Source organism: Ylistrum balloti, unplaced genomic scaffold (assembly GCF_031769215.1).
Source record: "Ylistrum balloti isolate Yb309-2 unplaced genomic scaffold, AGI_CSIRO_Ybal_v1 Utg370080, whole genome shotgun sequence".
Taxonomy (NCBI): Eukaryota; Metazoa; Mollusca; class Bivalvia; order Pectinida; family Pectinidae; genus Ylistrum; species Ylistrum balloti.
Genome location: NW_026782117.1, coordinates 191,496 through 211,860, shown reverse-complemented (window position 1 = coordinate 211,860; position 20,365 = coordinate 191,496). Strand labels below are relative to the sequence as shown.

Here is a 20,365-nt window from a genome sequence, read left to right as displayed (position 1 = left end):
GCTGTATGCTATTTTTTCGGGCATCCGCTGTATACCAATCTTTCGGGCATCGGCTGTATACCATTCTGTCGGACATACGCTGTAAACCTTTCTGTCGGGCGTCCGCTGTATGCTATTCTTTCGGGCGTCCGCTGTATATCATTGCGTCGGGTGTCTGCTGTATACCATTCTGTCTGGTATCCGCTATATACCCTTTTGTCGGGCGTCCGCTGAAAAACTTCTGTCGGGTATCCGCTGTGTACATGTCGAGTAATCGTCGGTATATAACCCACATACCAGACATTTTCCCACCTTTTGTCAGCATACCAAACAGTATTTGACTGTTGGGCAGGATACCAGACAATGTCCAACACTTTATCAGCATACCATATTGTGTTTCAACTGTTTATCAGGATATCAGACAGTTTCCAACAGTTTGACAGCATACCAGTCTCACATTTGATCAGCATAGCAGACAGTATTCCGTGGTTTGTCAATATACCAGAAAGTGTCCCACAGTTTGTCAGCATATCAAGGAGTGTCCCAGAGTTTGTCAATATACCAAACAGTATTTGAAAGTTGATCAGGATACCAGATAGTGTTGCTTAGTTAGTCAGCATACCAGACAATGTTTCAACAGTTTACCAACAAACCAGACAGTGTCCCAAACTTTGGCGGTATACCTGATAGTGTCTCACTGTTGATCAGCATTCCAGATTGTGTCCAATGGTATGTTAGCATACCAGCCAGCGTCCAATGGTTTGTTAGCATACCAAATAGTCATATACAGTTGATCAGGATACCAGACACTGTCCAACACTTTATCAGCCTACCATATTGTGTTTCAACTGTTTATCAGGATATCAGACAGTTTCCAACAGTTTGACAGCACAACAGACAGTGTCCAAAAGTTTGGCATCATACCAGACAGTGTTTCAAAGTTGGTCAGCATACCAGACAGTGTCCCACAGTTTGTTAGCATACCAGACAGTGTCTCACAGTTGATCTGCATACCAGACAGTGTCCAAGTGTTTGTCAGCATACCAGACAATATTCCATGGCTTGTCAATATACCACACAGTGTCCAACAGTTTATCAGCATAGCAGACAGTATTCAATGGTTTGTGGATTACCAGACAATGTTCCGCAGTTTGTCAGCATATCAGATAGTGTCTCACTGGTGGTCAGGTTACCAGACATTGTACCACTATTTGTCAGCATACCAGACAGTATTCAATGGTTTGTCAATATACCACACAGTGTCCCACAGTTGTCAATACATATCAGACAGTGTCCAACAGTTGATCAGTATACCAAACAGAGTTTCACAGTTTGTCAGCATACCAGACAGTATCCCAGTATTTGTAAGCATACCCGACAGTGTCCAACAGTTTATCAGCATGTCATATTATGTTTCAACTGTTTATCAAGATATCAGACAGTTTACAACGGTTTAACAGCATAACAGACAGTGTCAGTCAGTTTGGGAGTGTACCAGACAGTGTACAACAGTTTGTCAGCATATCAGACAGTGTACAACAGTTTGTCAGCATACCAGATTGTGAATCAACTGTTGTTCAAGATATTAGACAGTTTCCAAGAGTTTGGCAGCCTAACAAACAGTGTCTTACAGTTGGTCAGTATACCAAAAAGTGTCCAACAGTTTGTCAGCATAGCAGACAGTATTCCAAGGTTTGTCAATATACCAGACAGTATCCCACAGTTTGTCAGCATATCAAAGCGTGTCCCAGAATTTGTCATTATACCAATCTCTCTCCCACAGTTTGTCAGCATACTAAACAGTATTTGAAAGTTGATCAGGATACCAAATAATGTCCCACATTTTGTCAGCATACCAGACAGTGTCCAACACTTTATCAGTATACCAAACAGAATCCAACAGTTTACCAGCATACCAGACAGTGACTTACAGTTTGTCAGCATAGACAGTATTCCAAGGTTTTTCAGCATAACTGATAGTGTCCCACAGTTTGGCAATATACTAGTCCGTGTTCCACAGTTGGTCGGCATATCAGACAGTGTCTTACAGTTTGTCAGCATATCAGACAGTGTCTTTCAGTTTTTCATCATATCAGACAGTGTCCCACATTTTGTCAGCATACCAGACAGTGTCCAACACTTTATCAGTATACCAAACAGAATCCAACAGTTTACCAACATACCAGACAGTGACTTACAGTTTGTCAGCATAGCAGACAGTATTCCAAGGTTTTTCAGCATAACTGATAGTGTCCCACAGTTTGGCAATATACTAGTCCGTGTTCCACAGTTGATCGGCATATCAGACAGTGTCTTACAGTTTGTCAGCATACCAGACAGTGTCCAACACTTTATCAGTATACCAAACAGAATCCAACAGTTTACCAGCATACCAGACAGTATGTCACAGTTTCCCAGCATAACAGATTGTGTTTCAACTGTTTATCAGGATACATGACAGTGTCCCACAGTTTGTAAGCGTACCAGACAGTTCACGACCGTTCGTAAGCATACCATACAGTGTCCAACAGTTTGTCAGGTTACAAGACAGTGTCCCAAAATTTGGCAGCATACCTGACAGTGCCCCACAGTATGTCAGCATACCAGACAGTGTCCCACAGTTTTTTTTTCAATATACTAGACCGTGTTCCACAGTTTATCGCCATACCAGACAGTGTCAAACAGTTATTTAGCATAACCGATAGTGTCCAACAGTTTGTCAGCATACAAGACAGTTCCCAACAGTTTACCAGCATACCAGACAGTGTTTTACAGTTTGTCAGCATATCAAACAGTGTCCCACATTTTGTCAGCATACCAGAAAGTATCTATTAGTTTGTCAGCATACCAAACAGTGTCGTATAGATTCTCATCCTACCCGACAGTGTCCAACACTATATCATTATGCCAAACAGAATTCAACAGATTACCAGCATATCGGACAGTATTTCACAGTTTGTCAGCATACCACACAGTATGTCACAATTTGTCAGCATACCAAACAGTGTCGTATAGATTCTCAGCATACCCGATAGTGTCCTACAGTTTTTCAGGATACCAGACAGTCTTCCATTGTTTACCAGCATACCACACAGTATTTCACAATTTGTCAGCATACCAGATAGTGTTCTTAGTTTGGTTAGCATACCAGTGTTCCACTGTTTGACAACATACCAGACAGTGTCCCACAGTTTGGTTAGCATACCAGTGTTCCACTGTTTGACAACATACCAGACAGTGTCCCACAGTTTGTCAATATACCAGACAGTGTCCCACAGTTTGTCAATATACCAGACAGTGTCCCACAGTTTGGTTAGCATACCAGTGTTCCACTGTTTGACAACATACCAGACAGTGTCCCACAGTTTGTCAATATACCAGACAGTGTCCCACAGTTTGTCAATATACCAGACAGTGTCCCACAGTTTGGTTAGCATACCAGTGTTCCACTGTTTGACAACATACCAGACAGTGTCCCACAGTTTGGTTAGCATACCAGTGTTCCACTGTTTGACAACATACCAGACAGTGTCCCACAGTTTGGTTAGCATACCAGTGTTCCACTGTTTGACAACATACCAGACAGTGTCCCACAGTTTGGTTAGCATACCAGTGTTCCACTGTTTGACAACATACCAGACAGTGTCCCACAGTTTGTCAATATACCAGACAGTGTCCCACAGTTTGTCAATATACCAGACAGTGTCCCACAGTTTGGTTAGCATACCAGTGTTCCACTGTTTGACAACATACCAGACAGTGTCCCACAGTTTGGTTAGCATACCAGTGTTCCACTGTTTGACAACATACCAGACAGTGTCCCACAGTTTGGTTAGCATACCAGTGTTCCACTGTTTGACAACATACCAGACAGTGTCCCACAGTTTGTCAATATACCAGACAGTGTCCCATAGTTTGTCAATATACCAGACAGTGTCCCACAGTTTGTCAATATACCAGACAGTGTCCCACAGTTTGTCAATATACTAGACAGTGATTCACAGTTGGTCAGCATACAAGACAGTTTCTAACAGTTAGCCAGCATAACAGACAGTTTCCGAAATCATGTGGCCTTGTTTTTGGGACAATCAAAAAACATTTTGAGGTTTAATTTTGTGAATGAAAATTGCAAAAATAACTGTTACTGTAATTATGTTAAGTTTTCATGTTTTTTTTTTTTTTTTTTTTGTCAGCTGCAACTATCATAACAGACCCTACATTGATTTATCGGTTACTAATTAATTAGTATTAGCTGTAATTGTTTATTAAGTACAATACACTGGGATGTGTATTGAGACTACAATATATAAATAATACTAGTAATTAGTGATTCATGTATTTATATCCGATGATGAACAATTATAGGAATAGTATTATTTAAATAGAATTTTTTATGGGAGATAACCTACTTCAAAAACGCAGAGTTACACAAAAGGTGTAATGAAATAAAAATATCGTAAATAACTAGTCTGATTTTACAAGCTAAAGGCACCCAGTAATAATTTTAAATGGTAACACAAGACATATATGCCACACAAATAAAACAGAAACAAAACAAAACAAAAAATAAAATTCTTTACATATTGGTATATCTGGATTTTAAAGACTTCTTTATCCATTCAAATAAAGACATTGCATTTAATTGTGGTTCACATAATAGTAATCTTATTGTAACATAATGAACTGAAGGTAATCGATAAAGAATATAACTGAGTCTATATGAAATTTTTATTAGTACAAAATGGTACATTTTAACTGTATTGTAGTTGAAAGTTATTTGAGGTCATTGTTTCAAGCTCTGTATTCCAGTAAACAACACTCAATGATTGATACAAGGGATAAGCATTGTTCATTGCAGGGCAGATAAAACTGTTCAGCCAAGAAATGAAGCAGTGAAGTGTTGCCAGGCTTAGGAGAGCAAGTAAATCTGGTGTTTTTTGATGGCTTTAATCATATAAAAACCACCTGTATCATACACCAAGTAAACATGTTTTACTTTAAAATAGTTCACTGTTGTATTTTTCTGTTTGTTTCTTGCTCAATTCCTGAACCGAGGGTCAAATTGATTCACACATACTTTATTGTACAATTACAATCGGATTAGGCACAAGTTATCACAACTCCGTATTGCCTTCACTGGGGGTCAAAAGTTCTTATCTATTACACACTTACCCACTAAATACATGCTCTGTTTCCTAAACATCAATAAAGAAAAACAAAAATTCCTGAAGTGGTGTTTTTGAAATAATATCGAGAAATGCATCCAGTGTTATCGTGAAAGAGTGAGTTGATTGGTGAGTGAGTGAGTGAGTGAGTGAGTGAGAGAGTGAGAGTGTTTGAGTAAATGTGTGAGTGATTAAGTTAGTGAGAGAGTGAGTAGGGGATTAAATGAGTGAGTGATTGGGTGAGAGAGTGGAAGGATGGGTGGATGGGTGAGTGATTGAGTGGGTGAGTGATTCAGTTGGTGAGTGATTCAGTTAGTGAGTGAGTGAGTTATTCAGTGAGTGAGTGAGTGAGTGAGTGAGTGAGTGAGTCAGTGAGTGAGTGAGTCAATGAGTGGGTCAATGAGTGAGTCAATGAGTGAGTCAATGAGTGAGCAAGAAAGTGAGTGAGCTATAACGACTGTAAAACTTCTCATTAATTTTCATCAACATGCATCTTTTGAAACTTCATGTTACGAGATTGTCCGCCAGATGACGGCTCCTTGCACGAAAATCATGATAATGGGAACAGGCTCTCGAATATCGAATCAGCTCTGACATGTAAACGCCATAGGTAGGTCTGGTCTGTTGGGAAACATCTTACCATCAAACTTCATACTGTGAAAGGAAAAACACTTTTTTCCAATGAGATCATTTTGGCGACTCTGAAATTTCCCCATTACCCACATAACACACATACCCCCTACACACATCACCACCACCACACACATATAACCCCCCAACCCCCAAAAGCACACACTCCCCACCACCACCTCCACACACACATGTACCTCCCCCCACACACACGTTCCCCACCACCATCACCACCACATACACATTACCTCCCCCCACACACACACTCTCCCCACCACCACTACCACCACCACAACCACCAACCACTACCACCACACACACATCACCATCACACACACAACACACACACACATGTACCTCCACCACACACACACACACACACACCACACACCACCACCACACACCACCACCACCACCACACATGTACCTCCCCCCACACACACACCACCAACACCACCACCACCACCACCACCACACACACATATATTATTTCCGCTTCTAGATAAAGCAGTATGACCGTAAGATTGGTACCCTGATTCTTTTCTCAAGCATAATTCTGATTATTAAACCCTAACATTATTTTTCCTGTAACCTTCGTTAGGATTTTGTCAATTACCAATATCTCGTGTACTCTTGTTTCAGATGTTTACCAGTACATACTCCCTACACACATCACCACCACTACACACATATAACCCCCACCCCCCAAAAACACACACTCCCCACCACCACCACTACCACCACCACAAATACATATCCCACACACACATCACCATCACAACCACACACATATACCCTCCTCCCACACACACTCCCCAACACCAACACCACACACACATGTACCTCCCCCGCCACACACACTCCTCCTCCTCCTCACCACCACCACCACCACCACCACCACCACACACATATACCCTTCCCTCACACACTCCCCCACAAACACTCCCCACCACCACCACAACCACCACCACACACACATACTCCCCACACACATAACCACTACCACCACACATATATACCCTACCCCCACAAACACACATATACACACTACCACCACAACCACACACATATACCTCCACAAAAACACAAACACATCACCACTACCACACTACCACCACACAAATATACCCTCCCCCTCACACACACATACTACCATCGCCACCACCACAAACACACACACATATATATACACATCACCACCACAACCACACACATATGCCAACCACAAACACACTCAAACACATCACCACTACCACACTACCACCACATACATATACCCTCCCCTACACAAACACACACACACACACACAAACACACACATACATACACACACACATATATACACACACACATACACACTCCCCAACACCACCACCACTACCACCACCACAAATACATATCCCACACACACATCACCATCACAACCACACACATATACCCTCCCCCCCACACACTCCCCAACACCAACACCACACACACATGTACCTCCCACAAACACACACTCCTCACCACCATCACCACCACACACATGTACCTCCCCCCCCACACACACTCCCCACCACCACTACCACCACCACAACAACTAACCACAACCACAACACACACATAACCATCACCACTTCACAAATGTACCTCCCCACAAACACAACCACTCCCCACCACCACAACCACCACCAAACACGCACATGTACCTCCCACACACACACACTCCCCACCACCACCACCACCACCACCTCCACCAGCAACCACTACCACCACACACACATCACCACTACCACCACACACATATACCCTTCCCCCCCACATACACACTCCCCATCACCACACACACATCATCAGCACCATCACACCCATACCCCCTACAAATATCACCATCACCACACACACACTCCCCACCACCACTACCACCACCACCAACCACTACCACCACACAAACATCACTACCACACACATATACCCTCACCCCCCCCCCCACACACACACACACACTCCCCATCACCACCACCACCACCCACACACAATGCCCACCACCACGTCCAACACCAACAACATCCACTACCACCACCACCACACACATATACCCCCCCCCCCCCGCCCCACACACTCCCCAACACCACACACACATCACCACCACCATCACACACATATACTCTCCCCACACACTCTCCCAAAGACACTCCCCACCACCACACCCACCACGACACACACATACTCCCTTCACACATTACCACTACCACCACACACATATACCCTCCCCCACAAACACACACAAACACATCACCACAACCACACTACCACCACACAAACATAATTCTGATTATTAAACCATGAAAATTCTTTTTCCAATAACTTTCGTTAGGATTTTGTCAATTACCAACATCTCGTGTACTCTTGTTTCAGATGTTTACCAGTACATACCCCCTACAAACATCAACACCACCACCACACAAATATAACCCCTCAACCCCCCAAAACACACACTCCCCTCCACCACCACTACTACCACCACCACAAATACATATCCCACACACACATCACCATCACAACCACACTCATATACCCTCCCCCACATACTCCCCACCACCACCACACACACACATGTACCTCCCCCACACACAATCCCAACCACCACTACCACCACCACCACCACCAACCACAACCACCACACACACATCACCACCACACATATTCTCCCCCATCACACACTCCCCACCACTACCATCACCCACCTGCATCTCTTGATACCCTTGGTTGTGAGGTCATCTGTCCGTTGACAACATCGTGTGCAAATTTGGGGATTATCAACTTGGACATCATATAAACACCACAATTAAGGGAAGGAGATATGTGGCTATTTAAAAATGGAGCACTCACAATAAATTGAAATCACGTTTATCATACAGGATGACAGAAAGTTGTCCCTGTTTGTTGCGGAAGAAGGTCGGGTAAACGGCAACATATGGAAGAGACTGTCATGTCCTTTGAGACAAAAAAATATTATATTTTATATTTCATCGTGATATTAAATATACAAACAGCGTACTTAAGTTTCTGAATCCAGAAATCGATAAATTGCGAGTTCGCCAGTCCTATCAGCAATCTAATGGCCTTGATTTTCATGTAACTTAATGCCGTGTTACTAATATATAGCGTTCAATAACAACAGCGTTACTCAACGATATACAATACACGATCGTTAAAAACATGTCCGTCCATTAAGTTTTGATAACAGGTATCTGATATTGAAGCACCACAGGAGACTACATACGTTACAGAGGTAGTACAGGAGATTGACTATGGGTAATCATAAGTTACAGAGGTAGTACAGCAATTTGATTATGCCGGTTACAGAGTGAGTTTAACGAAAAGTTTAGGTTCCCGAAGTAATGATGTGGACTGGCCACTAAATAGAAAAAATGACATGAAAATATAAGTCATCCTCAGCTGTCATGTTCTAGACAAGTATGACAATACAATGTCTAGTTCTTAAGGATAAACAGAAGTATTCAAAACGTATGTGAAATATAACACAATTTTGAAGACAAGATGACGTTAATTGACACAGTGTAACTTATAACTTGGAGCATCATGACCGCACATAATTGAACTACTTCGAAGACAGATTAGATTCTGCAAGTTCTCGACGGTTTGTTTATATTGTTACGGTCTACGTTTCTGTCGAATTACGTCCCTTCCCTAAGGGCCTGTGACCGATTAAACGACAGAGTTAGTGAGGGTGAGGCCGCTCATACTTGTTAACGTTCAGTGTCAAGGACGGGTACCACTATGATATTTCTATTTTTAACTGTAACGCACGAATAGCGATGACTGGTACTTACTCGGTCGGAACAAGGTTTGTGTACAGTTCGTAATACCTGTTAAGTCTTGTCGAAGAATATTGGAAACACAATAAGCAATATCTTACTACTTCATGTGTACGGACAGATGTGAGGGTGATATCAAAGTTCCTCCTCGGCTATGTATTTCAAGATGTGTACGTAGCACCTGGTAAGTACATATATAAAATATTGAATACTGTGTCTAAACACATACTGATCTCTGACACTAACACTATATCAACTGTCGCTTTCGATGTAGGAATATCTACATTTGTATATATAGATCCGAGCTTTATGGTGTCTACCTGTAACAGAACAGGCAAAATACACATTCCCGTCGAGTGTCCCGATCAGGAATCAAACTCGGGTCTCCGGCATGCAAATCGACCCAGAGAAGCATGCTCCATCAGTTGGGTGACAGTAGGTCTAGGATAGTATAAGTAATGTTGTTCTATTAGCACGGACAAATCGGGGTTTCAGATGTTTATTGTATACCCTACCACAGATAAAGTATAAGTATTGTTGTTACTATTACTATGGACAAGTCGGGGTTCGAGATGTTTATTGTACTATACCCTCCCCTATCACAGATAAAGTATATGTGATGTTGTTACTTACTATTACTATGGACAAGTTGGGGTTCCAGATATTTAATGTACTATACCCTCCCCTACCACAGATAAAGTATAAATGATGTTGTTACTATTACTATGGACAAGTCGGGGTTCCAGATGTTTATTGTACTACACCCTCCTCTATCACAGATAAAGTATAAGTGTCGTTGTTACTTCCTATTACTATGGACAAATCAGTGTTCCAGATGTTTATTGTACTATACCCTCCCTTATCACAGATAAAATATAAGTGATGTTGTTGCTATTACTATGGACAAGTCGGGGTTCGAGATGTTTATTGTACTATACCCTCCCCTACCACAGATAAAGTATAAATATTGTTGTTACTTACTATTACTATGGACAAGTCGGGGTTCCAGATGTTTATTGTACTATACCCTCCCCTACCACAGATAAAGTATAAATATTGTTGTTACTTACTATTACTATGGACAAGTCGAGGTTCCAGATGTTTATTGTACTATACCCTCCCCTACCACAGATAAAGTATTAATATTGTTGTTACTTACTATTACTATGGACAAGTCGAGGTTCCAGATGTTTATTGTACTATACCCTCCCCTACCACAGATAAAGTATTAGTGATGTTGTTACTATTACTATGGACAAGTCGGGGTTCCAGATGTTTATTGTACTATACCCTACCACAGATAAAGTATTAATATTGTTGTTACTTACTATTACTATGGACAAGTCGGGGTTCCAGATGTTTATTGTACTATACCCTCCCCTACCACAGATAAAGTATTAATATTGTTGTTACTTACTATTACTATGTTGTTACTACCCTACCACAGATAAAGTATTAATATTGTTGTTACTTACTATTACTATGGACAAGTCGGGGTTCCAGATGTTTATTGTACTATACCCTCCCCGACCACAGACATTGTATTTATTTTTTTGTTTCTTACTATTTCTATGGACAAGTCGAGGTTCCAGATGTTTATTGTACTATACCCTCCCCTACCACAGATAAAGTATTAGTGATGTTGTTACTATTACTATGGACAAGTCGGGGTTCCTGGTGTTTATTGTACTATACCCTCCCCTACCACAGATAAAGTATTAATATTGTTGTTACTTACTATTACTATGGACAAGTCGGGGTTCCAGATGTTTATTGTACTATACCCTACCACAGATAAAGTATTAATATTGTTGTTACTTACTATTACTATGGACAAGTCGAGGTTCCAGATGTTTATTGTACCCTATAAAGTATTAGTGATGTTGTTACTATTACTATGGACAAGTCCCTGTTTACCCCTCCCCTACACAGATAAAGTATTAATGATGTTGTTACTATTACTATGGACAAGTCGGGGTTCCATGTTTATTGTACAAGATAAAGTATAAGAATTGTTGTTACTTACTATTACTATGGACAAGTCGAGGTTCCAGATGTTTATTGTACTATACCCTCCCCTACCACAGATAAAGTATAAGTGATGTTGTTACTATTACTATGGACAAGTCGGGGTTCCAGATGTTTATTGTACTATACCCTACCACAGATAAAGTATAAGAATTGTTGTTACTTCCTATTACTATGGACAAATCAGGGTTCCAGATGTTTATTGTACTATACCCTCCCCTATCACAGATAAAGTATAAGTGATGTTGTTACTATTACTATGGACAAGTCGGGGTTCCAGATGTTTATTGTACTATACCCTCCCCTACCACAGATAAAGTATAAGTATTGTTGTTGCTATTACTATGGACAATTCAAGTCCATTTTGTTATGTCTCGTTCCCTTTTGAGAACTAAAACAACGGAACCATCAAACATAGGAATGAGCATCAAATACATCAAACTACATCTCTTGAAATCCTTTATTGTGAGTTTATCTGCCAGAAATCGAAATCATTACGGTTATCATTCAGCTTCGAGGAAAGTCGTCCATGTTGGTTTTGTTGTCGGGAAAATATAGATGTAAGTGGCAAATACAGAAGTCTGTCGTGTTCTTGATGACCATTATTGATAGGTGTGAGCGATGGACAATTCAAAGCAATGCCCTTTTTACATATAATCAATACATAATATATATATATAGTAATTAAGTAACATATATACTAATTTGATTACACACATACCCCCTACACACATCACCACCACCACACTCATATAACCCCCCAACCCCCCAAAACACACACTCCCCACCACCACCACCTCCACACTCACATGTACCTCCCCCCACCACAAACGTTCCCAACCACCATCACCACCACACACACATGTACCTCCCCCACACAACTCTCCCCACCACCACTACCACCACCACAACCACCAACCACTACAACCACACACACATCACCATCACCACACACACACACACCACATGTGACACCACACACACACACACATGTACCACTCACACACACAACACCACTACCACCACACACACACACAACACACACACACACACACACACACACACACACACACACACACACACACACACACACACACACACACACACACACACACACACACACACACACACCACCACACCACCACCACCACCACCACCACCACACACATATATATTATTTCACCACATACACACACACATGTATATATATATGTCAATTACCAACATCTCATATATACTATGTTTACACACATACTCCCTACACACATCACCACCACTACACACATATAAAAAACCACCCCCCAAAAACACACACTCGCCACCACCACCACTACCACCACCACAAATACATATCCCACACACACATCACCATCACAACCACACACATATACCCTCCCCCCACACACACTCCCCAACACCAACACCACACACACATGTACCTCCCCCCACACACACATTCCTCATCACCATCACCACCACCACCACCACGCATCACCACTACCACACACATATACCCTTTCCCCACACACACTCCCCCATAAACACTCCCCACCACCACCACCACACACACATACTCCCCACACACATAACCACTACCACCACACATATATAACCTACCCCCACAAACACACATATACACAACACCACCACAACCACACACATATACCCCTACAAAAACACAAACACATCACCACTACCACACTACCACCACACAAATACACCCTCCCCCTCACACACACAGACCACCACCACCGCCACCACCACAAACACACACACATATATATACACACACACACACCACACACATATGCACACAAACACACTCAAACACACACACACACACACACACACACATATACCCACCACACACACCACACACACACACACACACACTCCCCAACACCACCACCACTACCACCACCACAAATACATATCCCACACACACATCACCATCACAACCACACACATATACCCTCCCCACACACACTCCCCAACACCAACACCACACACACATGTACCTCCCACAAACACACACTCCTCACCACCATCACCACCACACACATGTACCTCCCCACACACACACTCCCCCCACCACTACCACCGCCACAACAACTAACCACTACCACCACACACACATCACCATCACCACTTCACAAATGTACCTCCCCACAAACACAACCACTCCCCACCACCACAACCACCACCACACACACACATGTACCTCCCACACACACACACTCCCCACCACCACCACCACCACCACCACCACCACCACCACCACCACCACCACCACCAGCAACCACTACCACCACACACACATCACCACTACCACCACACACATATACCTTTCCCCCCATATACACACTCCCCACCACCACACACACATCACCAGCCCCATCACACCCATACCCCCTACAAATATCACCATCACCACCATACACACTCCCCACCACCACTACCACCACCACCAACCACTACCACCACACAAACATCACCACCACACACATATACCCTCACCCCCCACACACACTCCCCACCACCACCACCACCCCCACACACAATGCCCACCACCACCACCACACACATATACCCTTCCCCCCACACACTCCCCAACACCACACACACATCACCACCACCATCACACACATATACTCTCCCCCCCCCCACACACACTCTCCCAAACACACTCCCCATCACCACAACCACCACGACACACACATACTCCCTTCACACATTACCACTACCACCACACACATATAACCTCCCCCACAAACACACACAAACACATCACCACAACCACACTACCACCACACACATATACCCTCCCCCACACAAACATAATTCTGATTATTAAACCATAAAATTCTTTTTCCAATAACTTTCGTTAGGATTTTGTCAATTACCAACATCTCGTGTACTTTTGTTTCAGATGTTTACCAGTACATACCCCCTACAAACATCAACACCACCACCACACAAATATAACCCTTCAACCCCCAAAAACACACACTCCCCTCCACCACCACTACTACCACCACCACAAATACATATCCCACACACACATCACCATCACAACTACACTCATATACCCTCCCCCACATACTCCCCACCACCACCACCACACACACACATGTACCTCCCACACACTCCCAACCTACACTACCACCACCACAACCACCAACCACTACCACCACACACACCTCACCATCACCACTACACACATGAACCTCCGACACACACACTCCACACCACCATCACCACACACACACACACACACATGTACCTCCCCTCCATACACACTCCCAACCACCACTACCATCACCACCACCACCACCACCACCACCAACCACTACCACCACACACACATCACCACTACCACCACACACATATCCTTCCCCCACATACACACTCCCCATCACCACACACACATCACCAGCACCACCACACACATACCCCCTTCAAAAATCACCATTACCACCACATACACACTCCCCAACACCACCACCACGACACACATGTACCTCCCCACATACAATCCCCACCACCACTACCACCACCACCAACAACCACTACCACCACACACACATCACCACCACCACACACATATACCCTTCCCCACACACACACTCCCCAACACCACACACACATCAGCACCACCACACACATATACCCTTTCCCCACACACACTCCCACACACACACTCCCCACCATCACCACACACATACTCCCCACCACCACCACAACCACCACACACATATACCCTCCCCCCACAAACACACATATACGCAACACCACCACAACTACACACATATACCCCCACAAACACACACAAACACATCACCACTACTACACTACCACCACACACATATACCCTCCCCCACACAAACACACACACACACACACACACACACACCACACCACCACCACCACCACAACCACCAACCACTACCACCACACACACATCACCATCACCACTTCACACATGTACCTTCCCCACACACACACTCGCCACCACCACACACACACACACACACATGTACCTCCCCCACCCCCCACACACTCCCCAACACCACACACACAACACCACTACTACCACACACATATACCCTCCCCCACACAAACACGCACACACACACACACACACACACACCACCACCACCAACACCACCACCACCACACACATATATATATTATTTCCGCTTCTAGATAAAGCAGTATGACCGTAAGATTGGTACCCTAATTCTTTTCTCAAGCATAATTCTGATTATTAAACCCTAACATTCTTTTTCCTGTAACTTTCGTTAGGATTTTGTCAATTACCAACATCCCGTATACTCTTGTTTCAGATGTTCACCAGTACAAGATACAATCCATCTTCAGAGAATCAAGCTACCCTTAAAGTTGCTGGAGATCGTCCACGAGGAACATCATCATATCATCATGGCGCTACATAGGAAATCCTCCCGATTTTGTGAAAACGCCTTTGCGGGATTCGTGGTTTTTGCTTGTGGAGTGTCAATCCTAATCTCAATGAAATCACACTCGTTCTCGAGAACGAGTAGAATCTTTAAATTGCAGATGTCACGGGAGGTACAAGAAAATAGGAAAATTTTCCTAGCAGTATTTGGTGAAAACAGAAACTATGAAAATATAGGAAAAGAACAGTCACAAGCATCCAAAAAGCTTGAAAACAAGAACGAAATAACAGGCTGGTTTCAAAGAAAGCCGACAGAGAAGTATATATCAGGAAAGTTTCATCCAATCTTAGTTAAACCAAGCCTGATTTCGAATTCCGTTTGTAAGAATTCTACCGTAGATATTCTTATTTACTCCTTGAGTTCCTGGAACAATTTTCACCAGCGAATAGCAATGCGAGAATCGTGGGCAGGAACGAATACGTTCACCGATATCCAAATCAAAACTGTATTTTTTCTTGGGCGGCCACCTACAGCAGCCGATCAAACACAGATTGAATCCGAAAACGAAAAGTATGGGGATATAGTTGAGGGAGATTTCCTAGACGGGCGCACTAAAATTTCTATGAAAAGTCTGCTAGCCCTGCAGTGGATCAATGATAATTGTCTTCATGCGAAATACATCATCAAGGCCGACGATGATATGTTCGTCAACATTTTCTACGTTATTGAATTCGCTGTGTCTGAAATTTTCACAGAAAACAAAGTAATCATGTGTCACGTGCGACCTAACAACACGAACGTAATAGTAAGAAATAGAAATAGTAGATGGTACATTCCAGATAATATTCTGCCTGGTCAGAAAACTTTCCCGACTACTTGTTTTGCCAATATGATCTTATTCACTGCGGACCTGGTACCGGAAATGTACAGAGCCTCCTTTTCAGTGCCCTACTGTACAGTCGATGACGTGTACATTTTTGGAATGCTAGTGGAGCTCGTGAAAGACACACATTTCCAGTCTATTGGCGCTACCATCTCAATGGACCAAAACGAAGCTTATCAGAATTTGGTTTATCAAACACATCCCCAATATCTCGCAAGTGAAGTTAAAAATACTGAGTACTTCAGAAAATTTTGGGACGCCGCTTTACGAAGAGTGCCTTCATGGGCAAAGGGTCGCTTAGCTAAAAATTATTCAACATAATATTCTTTATCGTTTTGTTTTTAACTAATATGACGCTGATATGTATAAGTATTTTCGTGTAATAACAACGAATAATAATAAAAGCAACAAACTAACTTTTTTGGCCAGATATCTTAAAAGGTTTATAACATGTCCATTTTATATTGTATCGAAAGAGAATATATGTTCTGGTGTCATTGAACAAGACTATAGTGTAACCTATCATCTTCTAGATATCTGTACTTGGCAACGGGTTTGAATGCAATAACATTCCTAATGCGCAATATTCTTTCACTATGTAAAGAATTACATAATTTATCAAAATTTATTGATCCCCCCACTCTCTTTCTCTCATGCTGTGTACTTGCGGTTGTACGAGAGTGCGAGATGCGTATGAATATACAGAATGAACATGTGATTACTTAAGTATTGTAAATATGCCATCTTGAGTTAGATATATAGGCCTAGATGTTTTATTGTTGGGGAAAGACTTTGTATAAGTTGTACGAGCGGTGCCCAATTCCGGTGCAATTGAAAAGGCAATAAATATTTCTGAAAAGAAAGAAAAACACAGTTATTGTTCAAATATGTAAGCCTCCACAGGTGCTTGTTATCATGTTCTCAGTTTACACATGTTACAAGTTATTGAAACTTTATACCAGTGAAACTTTCCAAACAGTACCACGACTGATCTGGTGATAACAAGTTACTGACTCTTTATAAAACTGAAACTTTTCAAACAGTACCACGACTGATCTAGTAATAACAAGTTAATGACTCTATATACCACTAAAACTTTCCAAACAGTACCACGACTGACCTAGTGATAACAAGTTACTGACTCTATATACCACTAAAACACCCGCAATAGTACCACGACTGATCTGGTGATAGCAACTTACTGACACTTTATACCACTTAAACACCCACAATAGTACCACGACTGATCTGGTGATAGCAAGTTACTGACTCTTTATACCACTATAACTTTCCAAACAGTAGCACGACTGATCTTGTGAAAACAAGTTACTGATTCTATATACCACTAAAACTTTCCAAACAGTACCACGACTGCTCTAGTGATAACAACTTACTGACTCTATATACCACTAAAATTTTCCAAATAGAACCATGACTGATCTAGTGATAACAAGTTACTGACTCTATATACCACTAAAACACCCACAATAGTACCACGACTGATCTGGTGATACCAACTTACTGACACTTTATACCACTTAAACACCCACAATAGTACCACGACTGATCTGGTGATAACAAGTTACTAACTCGTTCTACCACTAAATTTTCCAAAATCAGTACCACGACTTATCTGGTTATTACAAGTTACTGAGTCTTTATACCACTAAAACACCCTAAACAGTGCCACGACTGATCTTGTATTAACAAGTTACTGACTCTTTATACCACTAAAACTTTCCAAACAGTACCACGGCTGATCTAGTGATAACAAGTTACTGACTCTATATACCACTAAAACACCCACAATAGTACCACGACTGATCTGGTGATAACAAGTTACTAACTCGTTCTACCACTAAATTTTCCAAAATCAGTACCACGACTTATCTGGTTATTACAAGTTACTGAGTCTTTATACCACTAAAACACCCTAAACAGTGCCACGACTGATCTAGTGATAACAAGTTACTGACTTTATATACCACTAAATCTTTCCAAACAGTACCATAACTGATCTGGTGATTACAAGTTACTGACTCTATATACCACTAAAACACCCACAATTGTACCACGACTGCTCTAGTTATTACAAGTGACTGAATCTATATACCACTAAAACTTTCCAAACAGTACCACGACTGATCTAGTGATAACAAGTTATTGACTCTATATACCACTAAAACACTCACTATAGTATCACGACTGATCTGGTGATTACAAGTTAATGACTCTTTATACCACTAAAACTTTCCAAACAGTTCCTCGACTGATCTGGTGATAAAAAGTTACTGACTCTATATACCACAAAAACACCCACAATAGTATCATGACTGATAGGGTGATTACAAGTTACTAACTCTATATACCACAGAAACTTTTCAAACAGTACCACGACTGATCTAGTGGTAACAAGTTACTGACTCTTTATACCACTGAAACTTTCAAAACAATACCACATCTGATCTAGTGATAACAAGTTAATGACTCTATATACCACTAAAACTTTCCAAACAGTACCACAACGTAACTGGTTATGACAAGTTACTGACTCTTTATACCACTAAAACACCCAAAATAATACCACGACTGATCTGCTCATTACAAGTTACTAACTCTATATACCACTGAAACTATCCAAACAGTACCACGACTGATCTAGTGATAACAAGTTATTGACTCTACATCCCACTAAAACACCCACAATAGTACCGCGACTGATCTGGTGATAACAAGTTACTGACTTTTTATAGCAATAAAACACCCATAATAGTACCACGACTGATCAAGTGATAACAAGTTACTGACTCTATGTACCACTAAAACTTTCCAAACAGTACCACGACTGATCTAGTGATAACAAGTTACTGACTCTATACACCACTAAAACTTTCCAAACAGTACCACGAATGATCTAGTAATAACAAGTTACTGACTATATACCATTAAAATACCCACAATACTACGACGACTGATCTGGTGATTACAAGTTACTAACTCTATATACCACTGAAACTTTTCAAACATTACCACGACTGATCTAGTGGTAACAAGTTACTGACTCTTTATACCACTAAAACTTTCAAAACAATACCATGACTGATCTGGTGATTACAAGTTACTGACTCTATGTACCACTAAAACTTTCCAAACAGTACCACAACTGATCTAGTGATAACAAGTTACTGACTCTATATACCACTAAAACACCCACAATAGTACCACGACCAATCTGCTGATAACAAGTTACTGACTAAATATCACTAAAACTTTCCAAACAGTACCACGACTGATCTAGTGGTAACAAGTTACTGACTCTTTATACCACTAAAACTTTCCAAACAGTACCACGATTAAACCTGTAATAACAAGTTACTGACTTTTAATAGCAATAAAACACCCATAATAGTATCACGACTGATCTGGTGATAAAAAGTT

At 41.9% G+C, this 20,365-nt stretch overlaps 1 protein-coding gene across 1 annotated transcript; it reads left to right on the top strand.

Moving 5' to 3' along the window:
* Nucleotides 1-607: 607 nt before the first annotated feature.
* On the top strand, nucleotides 608-17,762 carry LOC132549866 (uncharacterized). Its single transcript, XM_060213834.1, has 4 exons — nucleotides 608-708; nucleotides 839-1,099; nucleotides 2,429-2,569; nucleotides 15,973-17,762. Exons 1-4 carry the CDS (start codon nucleotides 608-610, stop codon nucleotides 17,246-17,248), a joined length of 1,779 nt encoding a protein of 592 aa, XP_060069817.1. The 3' UTR covers nucleotides 17,249-17,762.
* Nucleotides 17,763-20,365: the final 2,603 nt, after the last annotated feature.

Bases quoted from the DNA above. Each gene is read 5' to 3' on its own strand.
- LOC132549866 (XM_060213834.1), top strand. From the start codon at position 608: ATGTTTCAACAGTTTACCAACAAACCAGACAGTGTCCCAAACTTTGGC. The intron at 709-838 runs GTATGTTAGCAT...ACTGTTTATCAG, and splicing joins ATTCCAGATTGTGTCCAATG to GATATCAGACAGTTTCCAAC. The intron at 2,570-15,972 runs GTATGTCAGCAT...CTCTTGTTTCAG, and splicing joins ATACCTGACAGTGCCCCACA to ATGTTCACCAGTACAAGATA.